General features: G+C 40.9%; 1 protein-coding gene across 5 annotated transcripts in view; it reads right to left on the bottom strand.

Annotated features, from left to right (window-relative positions):
• Positions 1–13,876, bottom strand: part of SH3KBP1 (SH3 domain containing kinase binding protein 1) — a 212,590-nt gene that overhangs the window by 185,690 nt on the left and 13,024 nt on the right. For 4 of the 5 annotated variants that reach the window (XM_005484339.4, XM_074534637.1, XM_005484341.4 and 1 more), the window contains exon 2: positions 1,770–1,927. In XM_005484339.4, the coding sequence (XP_005484396.2) occupies positions 1,770–1,927 (158 nt within the window). The remainder of the gene's footprint in view (positions 1–1,769; positions 1,928–13,876) is intronic. The other variant, XM_074534639.1, reaches the window with a different exon arrangement.

Raw genomic sequence — 13,876 nt, 5'->3', positions numbered from 1 at the left:
GATTCATAAACTAATTCTACTTAAAGTGTGTATCTTCTACTCCATCTTACCCAGTTTAGAGAGAAAATGCTTGGCTACCCAAAACATCTTTGACTTTAAATTTTTCCTCAGCCTCAGCTTGAACACAATGTGGTTTTTACTTGTTTAGAAAACAGCCCTGGATGTTGATAAAAAAAAAAAAGGCAGGAAGGAAAGAGCAGGGAGTGGTATTTCATGAGAAGACAAAACCTAAACCATTTACTGTTGTTTTAGAACTTTCTATTAAGAAAAAGCTATTTATATTTCAATTATGTGACAGGATGTCACAGTTTGAAGTAATTTTGGAAAAAAGAGGCCTTAAAATTAGGTATTAATGGCGCCAACTTACAAATCTTTAGATTATTATATTCCCATAACAGACATTCATAGGCTGCATTTGTTTAGAACACTAAATCAAACACCTCCTCAAATCAGCACCAAATTTAAAATATCAGCCAGGAAAAAGCCCAGAGGAAGTCTGCATTTGTCCCACAGTTCACTTCACCAGAGCTCAAGCAGAAAAATATTGCCAATACACGATGAATCCCAAAACAGTTTCTTTACCCTAGCTCAAAGTGTGTATTTTCAGAGATAAGCAAAAACCAGATTATTCATTGTCCTCCACCGTGCCCTCTCATCTCATTGAGGTGCTGTCTTGCTCCTCGTTTTTGCTGCCTGACACACACAGAGCTGCTCCCTCTTCTTGCCCATGACAGGAGCAAGGACAGGGTGTGTGCTGAGCCCCAGACCCCCCCTGTCCAGCCCCACAGCCCTGCTATGGGCTGGCTGAGCTCACAGCCAGACACTTCCCCAGCAACCTGGACACACGCAGCACTGGGGACGCAAAATGGAATTAATTCATTGTGTCCATATGCCCACACACACAATAGGCTCACACAGTTAGAAGAACTTAAAAATAAAAATACAGTTATACCCTTAGAAAAGTGAAAGTACCGAAGCTCCTCAGAAGATGTACTAAAAGATTAACATAAAATCTATGTAAATTATTGTAGTTCTTGGTCTCTTTGCCATAGTGGAGAGCCAGGTTTATGGAGACTTATGGAAATTAACAGCATAGGTCTGCAATGACAAATCAAGGAGGCCAGAGATACTAATAGCTGGCTTCACATGTGCAGACATATGTGTGCAAACACAGATGCTCAGTAAAAATTATGATTTCTTTCCAAACCTCTCAATGGTTGTCCTAAAACAAGAATTACTGCAAGTCATTTGGTATATCAACTGAATGCAAATTAATCCTTTTTTTAAAAGGTTTTTATAGGGAACCGTATGGAGAAATCTAATAATTCTCAACTAGTTTAGCCAGGAATAAATATTCACCAAGAAAAGCTTCTATAGAACCTAAGAAAACACTTGGGAAAAGCAGAATCTGTTACAGAGAAGACAACAATATTTAAAATACAATGGCTTATAAGTTCTAGAATAACCAGTTTGTTCTCAGACCACAAAGTCAAGTATTTTCACTGAACACCAGAGAAATGTAGGTGTAGCTTCTTTTATTTTCAGCTCGTCTTTGCAAAGAAAGTAATCTTTTCTTTGTAACACTGTCTCAATAGAACATTGCATTATATATATGCAATATATGTCTATACACAATACATGTGTATATGCAAAATATTATGGTTTTGGATATAAGAGATATTATGACATAAAGGCTGATATTTATCCTGAACAGCACAGTACATTTAACTTATACATACAACACAAGAACAGTTCCACTTTGTACTCACTCTTACAAAGTTGTCAGGGAACAAACCTCTTCTGCCTTTGAGCTGTCCTTCCCACCAGCCTCCATCATCTTTCTTGATATTGGTGATTATGTCACCGACAGTGATTGTCAGCTCATCATCGTGTTGAGCTTTGTAGTCAAACTCCACTATCGCCTCCACTAAAAGAGAAACACACACAGGCACAATTATTGACTACATTTAAGTTTTCCTGGCTTTCAGAGGCATAAGAAAACACCAATGCAATCATATATTCTCAGTGAAAGTAATATATTCAGCTTCACCAATAGAGTACATCAAAGAGGCAACATTCAATGGTAATGTTCTGTGGGTACCTGCTACAAGAGAGGCCGAAGTGAAAGAACACACAAGAAACCCATCATGGTTAAGGCAACATGCCTTTTTCTTTATTTTTTAAAGGAAATCAATTTGTTATGCTTCAGCAATATTAATTCTGGTAGCATTACAAAGTTTATTTTTGTTTCTTGGACAAAGTTTTATCTTTTGTTCTCAGGGCTTTCAAAGCATTTTATTTGATATGGAAATAAATATGTAAAGGTTCTCAAATTCATAAGCATCCCAAGCCACTGCAACTACCTTGCTAAATACATCACTATCAACCTAAAATATATTTAACAAGAATTTTTTTCATCATTATGATGTTTACTGCTGTTTATATAGAAATGCAAAGCTTTGTTGCGTGAACATGTCCTCATAGGGTTTCATCGAAGAGAGATTTACTTTCACTTGTGATTATGCATCAAAGAATTAAGATTAAATACTTCTACTGCTCTGAATGTCTGTTATCAGAGTTACAAGCATTATAAACTTGCTAGATTACATGATATGTCTGTCTGTTCCCAAGAAGTCACCCCATCTTTTGAAACCATACACACAAGGAAGTCTCTTTAGAGAATTAAGGAAGTCATAAAGACAGAAAAATTCCTCCAGAGAATCAAAAATAACACATCTAGGGTACTCAACATGGAAGCCATAGTTATATTTAGTGGTTCATCAAATATTTACTGGCCAAATTGGTGAGGTCTGGACTGCCATATCTCTAAAACTTATTCCTGCTTTCTTCAGTGGAAAAGCCCGTCCCAAGCCTTCCCACCAAACAGCACTTCAACCATTGAAACAGCAAAGTGAGAAATAGTATCAGGCATGTGCTTTCTGCACAAATGACTGTGCCATATAACCCTGCAAGCTCTAGCCTGCAAAAGCAAAGCCACCCATTACACCACAGGCAGCTAAAAACTTCTGCCTGAATAACAAACCCTGCATACTAAACTGAGTTAAGTTGACAGGAAAGCAGAGTTACTTCTTTCCACCCCCAAAATGTCACACAGTCACAATGCTGAATATCTCCATCCCTCCTCCAGAGCCTGCAAGTCATAGCTAAAGCAGTGTTCTGACTTTTGGATACATACCAGCCACAAGTTTATGGCTTATAATATTCCTCTATTACTTCATCTGTGAAGTCAAAAACCATTGTAAAACCAGTTTACAAGAGGCCTGCTAAACTACATAATGAACAGCAAAAGAGAAAGACTGGCACCACACACTGTAAGCTGACAGGCAAACAGAACATAAATTTATCAGTGAAACTTGGCTGAAAAATCAGAGTCATTCAGGCTGAGAGGGACTTCACATCTCTAGTTCAGCTTTCTGTTCAAAGCAGGACCAGCTGTGAGGGCTTTGCCACATGGGTCTTGAAATCCTCCAACCTCCTCCTACAGAGGCAGGTAGGGCATGCAATAGAATCTACTCCACTGCTTGACCGGGAAAAAGGCTCCAACAGACTGTAGAGAGAAAACCTTTCTTGTATCAGTTTTCACCCACTGGTCTTGTTGCCCACCCTCTACTGCAGGGCAATAACTCCATCTTCTTGATAACCTACTTGTAAGCTTTGTAAGGCTGCTATTAGGAACTCCCAGTTTCTCTTCTCCAAGCTAGACAATCAGAGCTCTTCTAGATTCAGGTCCCTTCACTGTTTAACACATGAACTGTTCCACCAATTTGGTAGAAATCACAGATATGAGGAGAGAGCACTCCACTGCCTTCTCTAGTATTCGATAGAGACTGAAGAAGTTCCAGGACAGCCCCCGGTGGTACTTCATTTATTATCAGCTTGCACCTGCAGTACAAACCACTAACCACTGCCTAAATCACAGTTTTTGAGGTTGGAAGGCACCTCTGTAGACCAATCCCCTAACAATGCAAAAACAGCCAAAGCACAGATTGCTCAGGGCCTTATGCAGCCAAGTTTTGAGTATCTCAAAGGATGGAAATTCCAGTGTTTGATGACCCTTAAGATTAAAAATGCTTTCAGATACATCAATAAGATCAGCCTGAGCCTTCTCTTCTCCAGACTGAACAGCCCCATCTCTTTCAGACCTTCCCCACACGTCACAGGCTCCAATCCCTCAACCACCTCCATGGCCCTGCACAGGACTCACTCTGCTCTCCCCATCTCTCCCTTGTACCTGAGAACCCAGAACCAGACACACAGGTCCACAGGTGCCTCAGCAGGAAGGAGAGGGCAGAAGGATCCTCCTGCTCCCAGCACTGTGCCTAAAGCAGCCCAGGGAGGCAGCAGCTGCCCCTGCACAGGCACACGCTGCTGCCTCGTGCTCTGCCTCATGGCCACCAGCACCCTGGGCCCTTCTCCACAAAGCTGCTCCCCACAGCCCCAGGCACAGCCTCTACTCCTGCCTGGGGCTGTTCCTCTCCAGCTGCAGCACTTGGCACCTCCCTCTGCTCAGGAGCATCCTCTCAGCCCTTTCTCCAGCCTCTCCAAGCCTCTACACATGGCAGCACAACCCTCTGGGGAGTCCAACACTCGCTGGCTTTGCAGCACCTGCAGCCTGCTCAGACTCCTCTGTGCCCTGTCCTCCTGCTCATCCCTGCACACACTGAGCAGCACCAGCCCCATCTGCCACCCCTGGGGCACCCCTGCCAGGGACCAGCCTGCAGCTGCAGCTCCTGCTGCCCTTTGGGGCTGCATTTCAGACACTTTTTCCCACTCACCTGTACTGCCCCTCCTCAGTTTGTCAAGTTATGGGAGACAGTGACAAAAGCTTTGCTCAAGTCAACATAAACAACATTCACTCCACCAAGTTTTTATGGTAGAAGACTAACAGATTGCTCAGACATGACTTCCCTTCCATAAATCCACACTGACTACTCCCAACTGTCTTCTTCTCCTACATGTGTTTGGAAATGGCCTCCAGGATTATTTCTTCCATCATCTTCCAATGGTTCACATGGGGCTGATCACCCTGTAGTTTTCAGGAAAAAAAATGAGGTTCTCGCTCTTCCTAAAGACAGGAGGTGCATTCTTCTGGTTTTAATGAACCTCTTCTAATGACAGGGACTTTTTGAAGACCATCAAGAGGGATCTCCCAGTATCAGTTAGCTCCCTCAGGACATACCACACCAGGGCCATGGTTTTGCATGTGACCAGTTTGTTTAAACATTCCCTAACCTGATTCGCTTCCACTGAGGGAAAGTTTACTTTGCCCTGGACTTTTCTACTGGTTTCAGAGTTCTGAACAGGCCAAAGTCTTTCCTCTTCAAATCCAGGGTTGCCACCCTGCTATCTGCCTATCCCCTCCTCCTCTCTGGATCCTGAACTTTATCATCTCCTGGCCAGTGCCACCAAGCCGCCCTCAGCCTCCAGAGCCCCAAACAGTTCACTGTTTGCAGGTATGAGATCCAGTAGACAACACACTCCAGACACCTCCTGAACTGCTCACACCCAACCCAGCACATTAACAAGCTCTACTATCCCTCCAGCAGATATCAGGGTGATGGAATATGAGCTGTCCTATTGTATCTTCACAATCCCAATGAAATCCTAACTCTAAAACTGCATACAGACAGGTAATTCCTCTTCTTTGCATTCCATGCTGTCTGCATGAGAACACAGACATTTCAGCTGTGCTCACTTCCCAGAAAGAGTAGCAGAGTTTTCCCTGTCATTTTGAAAAGCACTTCCTTGTTTATATGGGTATGCTTCGGAAAGACCCCCATCAGTCCTGACTTTTTTTTCATTACAAGGTCTCCATTGTTTGTATCACATTTTGTTTGCCAACCTGGTCCACCACTTGCTCATAAGATAGTTAGCAGAGATGCTTTTGCCTCAGTCAGGTGAATCCCATCTTTTCCAAGCAATCCTCAAAAAGACCTTCACGATTCTAAAACTAGAATTCTGTTGCTGACACCAACTATGAAACCAGCTTACCCACAAGATCTCTCCACTCATCCTAATGCACTTTGCTCTCACCCAAAGGACCAAGGAGAATCCAGCCAGGCTCCCACACTCTTGGTCATCACCCCAGAACCACAGAGTCACAGCTGATGATTTCAGATCCCTTCAGGCGGTATCACAAACCTACATGGGAGAGCAGCAGGAGTGGTGGTGTGAAGCCAGACAAGCTCTGGCAGTTTTACCACAGTGTTCCAGACACTGGCAGGCAACAAGCCTCCCTAGATGACAGGTCAGGTCAGGTCAGGTCAGCAGATGGGAGTCTACAACACTCACAGCAGGGAATTTCCCTACTGTTACCACTTCCCACTTTCTCCTGGTGCTTCTGCATGGCTCAGATTTACCAGCCTGGGTGCTTCACTGGACAGAGCACCCAGATCCCCATCACCTACAAAAGCACTGAATCTGTTCTTTAATTTCAGATCTTGAGGTGGAGCAGGAACCTTCCTCCTGGCATAAGAAATTATAAATTCATGTTTTCAGGTTTGCCATTCTGGGAGTCTCTAAATCCACCCCAAGAGGCACAGACTCCATCTGCCCTTTATTCAGGAAAGTTGTAGGTTTGGGCTCTTGAAACCTCAGGGACCTGAAGATCTGGAAAGCCCAACCCTCTGAGTTCAGCCAACTAACAAATTTTTACACATATTTCTAAAATATTAACTAGAGTCCCTAAATTAGCATCAATATTATCCATATATTTATATATGTGTGTGTGTGTATGTATATGTATACACACACATATATATACACACACACATATACATACATACAGTTTACCCCAGACCAACCAGTGCATTTGGATCAGAAGTTGTATTTACACAATAGCTCTCCAAAACTACTGGATTCAAGCAGAGGCAGCAAGGTACACACATCAATGAAAATTTTTATCTCCACAGAACACAACAGAACTGTGGCTCAGAAAAGGCAAAATTTAGACTATTCAGCAGGGTATTTCCAGTTTGGTTGAACCCCAGGAAAGAATTTTGAAAGCAAGGTCCTGTATCTTCATTTTTAAGCAGCCTACTAGGATGTCCTTGCTTTCAAGACTCAAAGCTTTTTGTGTGTGTCAAGTCATTTCTCCTCCCTGCTTAGGAAGCTTTAAAATCCTATTCTGATTTTGCAGTGAGTGCAATTACATAGTGCCTTGCTTTTCCTGAGCAGCTAGGAGGTGGGCAGAGAGCTGTGAGGGGAGATGACAATGCAGCAGGGATTCAGGCTGGCTCCAACCACTGATTCTTCAAACACTCCTCAGCATTCAGACTGCAGCAAGACATAATGAAGGAAGACAAACAGCTCTCCCACTCTCTAAGTCCCATATTTTTCAAGAGTTCTAGAACCTGTTGCTGTTCTTGCAGTTTTCTCTTAAGAAGGCTGAAAAAATGACATGATTAATGACAGTTTTCTTGTTAATTATGTTCTCTCTCTTAAGTTGAGGCACCAAAAGGTAGAATGGGGCTGTTGACCTGACTGCAGTGGCTTGGGTAGGCTGGAGGCACTGGAATTAACTCCCTGAAGTTTGCACTAATTCACATACAGACAGCAGCTGTTCAATCACTTTTGTTTTACTGAAAGTTTGTTTAAACAAACAGAAAACCCCAACCCTTCACTGTTCAGACTGTTCTCTGTCTATAAAAGTTTCCACTTCTTAAAAAACACATATAAATATTTTTAAAAGCTGCCTCCTCTCAGACAATTTGATTACTGTAACATAAGTGTGTGTAAGCAGTCAGAGACATCTGAGTCACCAAAGTGAGACCACACAATCGAGATGTTTATAAACTCTTCAAAGGAAACCAATAGCACAGTTTGGAAAGAGAAATAGGAGTACACCTAACAAATGTGCAGAATTGTGACAAACTGATGGGAAGGTACTTCTGAGATCACTCAAAATTCTCATTTATCACAGTACTGAGGTTTGAAGAGCACAAGATAGCCAAAAGTGCTCTACAATTGTTAGGTTCTTGCAGTTGCAGTTTTTAAATCAAACTCATTTTCTAAAGCATGCTAAATCACAGCACCTCCTCAAACTGTGCTCTGAAAAATTCATTCTGCCACTCAATATTTTTTGTTTCTTTTGAGCTGAAACTTAGTTTTCAAGACAATCCATGGAAACTGGATTGATACTAGAGACAGCACTGATCCAGCTTTGTTATGAAAAAGCAGATCAGAGTTGTGCTTCACATCTGTAAGAACAACATACCTGACTCCTGAAGTGCTGTGCTAGATTTCTCCTCAGGAACTGGACCAAAACTGTGTCCCAGTTTGTACAATGATTCATGATGTCAGAAAACACTCCTTGGACAGCGAGCTCAAATTAATGTTATTTGTTAACCAACAAAGGTTGGTCTTAGGCCCAGCTCTGCCAAGGTAAACAGATTGTTGCATTAACAGCCAAAACTCAAATCCATTTCAAGCCAAGAGAAAAATAAACTGGCAAAACTGGGACAGGCAGATCTGGTTTCTCTTTTTAGAGAAATTTTCTTCAAATTATTGTAACTCATGATGCCTGAAAGTCAAACCTGCCCCAGCCAGCTACTCTAGCTACTCTTTCTGTTAGAAAAAGGCATTTTGTACATTAGGAATGAAACTCAATATCAAAAGCTATTCGGTTATTTTGATCTACAAGGAGAACATTTATTCTCACGCCAACAAAATCAGCCATTTCTAGTCCTGTATTAACATCAATCCAAATTGTAACATAAAAACTCATGAAATAGAATCTAAGGTAGTTATTAAGAGCCCTGCTGGAGACTGGCACAGTACAACTCATTACTGCAATGTCAGGGACAAAGTGTTTTTTTAATTTAATGCTTAGTGGTTTGGATTTAAAATGCACAATTTGAATTGCTAATTATATGAACCAGGCATTGAAATGTAACCTAACAGCTGTATTTTTAAAAAGCACACCTAGAAAAACACCTGTTGATTAAAAGTTTAACTGGTCCTACAGTCCTACCATTCATTCATTCATTCCACAAATTAGTCTTGCACATACAGGTGAAATTATTTTAGTGATAATTATAAATATTTTTCCTACTGTTTAGTTTGTTTCCTTGCCACATTTTAAATTATAAGTAAAATCTAACTTCTTGAACTGACCTAGTAAGAATTTCTTTAATAACGCTACCAATACTTGAAGACAGAAATGTCTTCTGTTTATTCTATTTTCAGTTATTGTACAGTGCCTTTCCAAGCAAGAAAATATAAAGAAAAGGAAACAGAGATTTGCTACTGTGCAACAAAAACTATGTTATTAAATCAGTTTCTTGTGAGACATCTGAAGTGTGTAGGCACAATGGAAATGTTATTAACCTCTTTGGCACTATTCCACCCAAGTAACAGCATCCATATGGCAGCACCACCTTCTGCAGCAGGCTGCTTTCACACCCAAATGTAGACATTAAAGTGAGTAAATACAGTTAGACATGGCAGTCAAGGAGTTAAGAGCTGTAATTTTTATGTTTTCACATTTCTAAGCCACTCAGCTTCATATGAAGGATAAACACGCTTGTTGCATTGGCTTACCCAAAAATGCCAGAACAGAAACCAGACAGACTACCTGCAAATATTCTGCATTCAAGCCTCCAGTCAAAGCTCAAATTGTATTTCCCGAGATGAGAGGGCATCATGCTTTGGCATGAAGATAACATCTTACAACAGGTTAAAAATCTGACCATTGAATTCCATCTGCCTCAACTTCACAGACAAGGTCTTCTTCAAATGTTCTGTTCTATCTGAGACACCCAGGTTCAAACAGGTGAGCCCAGTACACTTTCAGAGCTGAGGGGTATCAGTGCCAAGATACCCAACGGGCGGGAAGAACGATGGGCAGAACTCCATGACATCAGAAGGCTAATTAATTACTTTATTATGCTATATTATACTAGAACTGTATTACACTAAAAAGAACTGTCACTAACTAATTAGAAAACCCGTGACTCTGCCCCAGAGTCCTGACACACACACACACACACATCCAATTTGTCTATGAATCCAAAGCACCATCACCAGAACCCAATCAAGAAATCACCTCGGGTAAACAATCTCCAGAACACATTCCACATGGGCACAAACACAGGAGCAGCAAATGAGATAAGAATTGCTTTGATCACTCTTTTCTCTGCTTCTCTCACAGCTTCTCTCACGAGAAATCCTGAGAAAGCTAAATCCCTCTCTGTTCAGAGGGCATGTGAATACCACATATGGGCATACTTTTTTGCTCTATGAGAGGTTGTAATAAAACTCTTAGTGAAATATTAGGAACCACCAGGAGAGAAAAAAATCAATATCTTTTATTAGACCAAACAGCAAAGCATGACTGAACAATCTGAACTTAAATTTAAAAAACACAAACAAACAAACAATCAAAAATCGTAAAGACCCAAACAAACAAACCAAAAAAACCCAAGAAAAACCCACCCAAACAAACAACAAAGACCAAAATCAAAACCAAAAGAAAAAGATATGGAAAGAAAGGAAAAGGGAAATCTCAGGAAAGGAAAAATAAAAACCACAAAAAAAACCCCTCCAACCAAAACCCAAACTACATTACATTCAATAATGCTGATTTCCTAAACTAGACCTGGAGGGCCAGAAGGTCTCAAGATCAAATATGACCTACAAGGCCACTGTTTGCTTCACTCTAAGAACACTGAGCAGCTGGCAGGCCAGTCACATGAGGGATGCTGTGGTACAGATGGCGCTGAGAGAAGAGAAGGAAAACAGATCCATATTAAGTCTGATGTGGCTCTTCTACCAGAGAACAAAATAATCCATAGTTTATAAAGACTCAACTCTCTCAATGTCATTACACTTTAAGATATGAGATGAAGGAATGAGTCACTGAACAGACCTTGGAGTCATCATACTACCAAAATGGAAATGCCTTATAAAAAAATTGTTTAAACACCAATATACCTCTGACTTTACAGCTTAAATGTAAATTACAACTGGGATTTTTAAGAAAGCTTGAGCTGTTAGTTTTGTAGCATGTCTGTGGCATAAAAAATAAGTTCAACATTTTGTTTCTACTTGATTGCAAGCAAGATCCATAATTTCCTTGAAAAATAATTCCAAACTTTGCTCAATTTTTAACATTTTTCTTTTGCAACACTATCAGGAATAATATTCCCTGCTAAAAATATTTGCAAGGGTTTCGCTTCATGAAAAAAGAAAAGCTGTAGGGGAAGGAAAAATCAATATCAGAAGGAAAAGCAGTACTATTTAATCTTCAAGATGTTAAATCCATGCTACATGATAAACAGCAGCTCCTCCACTTAGACAACAGCCTTCAGTTTACATTAGATTTCTTATTTCCCCTTTGCAAACAATGGGGGGGAGCTAAAGGTCATATCCTAGAATAGCACCTCCACTGCTCAAAGGGCAGAGCAGCCTCAGAAGGGGCACCTAAATCAGATTGCCCGGGGTCCCTCCTTGTGACAGCCACAAATCCTCTCCAGCTGCCCCTGGCACAGCCCCGGGAGCCACAGAGAGCTCAGGGCAGGTGGGAGGCACTGGGGGAAGCTCTGTGCTGTGAACTCACAGCCACACACGGGCACACAACAGAGGGGCTGCCAGAGAACCCCAACCACATCCTAATCCACGGGACAGGGAGCACTTGGCCCTGTGCTGATGTGATGCTCTCTGGGCAGCAGCAGGGCTGAAGCCACTCCAGCTGGCAGAACACCTGAGCTGTCCTCCAAGAAAAGAAGAGAGCTAGTTTTCTGTTTTTCAAAGAGGTGTGCTTGGTTCCAGTTTTTAGAACAAACAAACACACAGTTATTTGAGTGGAAATCACCCAGTAGGACAAGAAATACTTTATATTCCAGTTAAGCCACTTAGTATGACCACAATCCATTGAAAAAATCTCACATTTACAGTCAGGTGGAGAACAACAGTAAGTCAGTGTGTCTGTATTTTTGTATTTATGTAGGTCCTTTTCACACAAAATATACATCTCATAGCAAGTCTGTAGTAAACTACTTTAGGTAGGTATTTCTAGGAAACACTATGAATTTAATTTTTTTCCTAAGCCTATCATAGTAGTTGCCTCAAAGTGAATTTAGAGTGTCACACCGTATCTCTGATACAAACTTTCTATGCAATATGCCAAAGCACATCTGAATACCAGAAACCTTGCACAGGTAACTGTGGAGTAAACAAGGAAAGATCACTGTGGTAGTTCCAGGTGGCAGCAGTAACATCTGTATTCTCCCTTAATATCACTTTGGATCCAATAACACATATTAGAGTTTATTGGGATGAGTCTCCTTAACTGTTTAGAAATACTGAGATTGCATAGATACTCTTTAGCATTCATGTGGCTGTCAGTCAGAGGAAACACTTCTATTCCATTAATTAATTGATCTTTTCCTGCAGGCAAAATGGTCTTTCTGCCTTGGACAACAAACTACTCAAATCACATTTTTGCAACTGAAAGAGATTAATTTTAGCTAATCCTTTGGTTCTATCTAGCCAAAGTGCCTCTCAACTACAGCAGATGCTCCCACTGCACACAGCATGCACAAACAAACCTACTTTAAATTCACACTGTCAAGTTTGCAGACAACGTGCATTGTGTTAACCTGTAACTAAAGAAATGTAGTGCTTCTCAGAGGCAAAAGTGTCTTGAGAGCTGTTCACCTTTGGAATTGCTCTTTCCCTTAGAAAGTAATGCACACAAGGACCCATTCAGAAGAAGTGGAAGACATTAAATTCAGAGGAAAACATTTAACATCATCATCTTGACGTGAGTTCCTGCCTCCTCCAATATCCATAAAAACAATTCCAAGTTCTGAAGACTGTAAATTATTATACCCACTGCTGAGAAAAACAGAAAAGGAGAAGAGTACTTAAGGTAAAAAAAGACAAATAAGTCCCATTTGACAAACTATATCTTCATACAAACTTGTTAGTAATGCTTCTCTACTCTTGCAGTTTCTAAATCTCATTCTCAGACAACTGAGAGGACATAGGAAGGATATGAGTTACTTCTTCAGAACAAAAAGGAGACAGATAACAGCTAAATACACCCAGAACTATTTATAAAACTACCACTAGGCTAAATTCATGAGAACTGCTACCAAATGAATGTATCACCATATCAAGTAAACAGGATACAAAAGCTGATGCCATGATAGTAAGTGCTGTGTTAAATTACTCTGAAGAACTAGCCCAGTATTCTAGTCCCAAATTTGCCTTCATAATACTTATAGATGCAGATGGATGGTACTGAGGTGACAAGACAAATTAATAAAAAATTAAAAAGACAAGGAATAAGCACCTTTTCAGAGATGATGTAGCATCATTTAACCCTCAGGAAGATGAGCAGAGATTGTGATCAACAAGTGGTTCACAGTCTTCATATTGTGCAATGGATAGCATTCGTTAAAACTCTGAGCTTCCACACCAACAGCATCCACCTCATCTCATTAACATCAGAGAGAAGCATGAATGTGATTATGAACATGATCTCAGAGGAGCTTGGAGGATTTCACTAGATGCCTAAGCTGTTACTATCACCACACGTCTTTGCCAAAAGTAGCAACCCTTTTGCACAGGAGGAGGATGGGGAGAATACAACATACTCCTCTGCATCTCAGCCACATTTGCTGGAAGTGCTCATAAAAATGGTGTTACATTAAGTAACCAGACTGAAAAGTGGTGCACAGATACATCCTGTTGAGGTATTCTTGCTTTTGGAAGTGGCAATTTCTGCAAGAGATTGCTGGCAGCAGTAGCCTGATATAGCCAAAATCCTCAGACTATGCTACAGTCTGAGTCTTTTGCTGTGTGATGCCAGCTGCAGACAAACACGGCGTCTTATAACAATTTCAAAGTT

Source organism: Zonotrichia albicollis, chromosome 2 (assembly GCF_047830755.1).
Source record: "Zonotrichia albicollis isolate bZonAlb1 chromosome 2, bZonAlb1.hap1, whole genome shotgun sequence".
Lineage (NCBI taxonomy): Eukaryota > Metazoa > Chordata > Aves > Passeriformes > Passerellidae > Zonotrichia > Zonotrichia albicollis.
The sequence above is the reverse complement of the archived record's forward strand: the minus strand, read 5'-3'. Positions and strand labels throughout refer to the sequence as shown.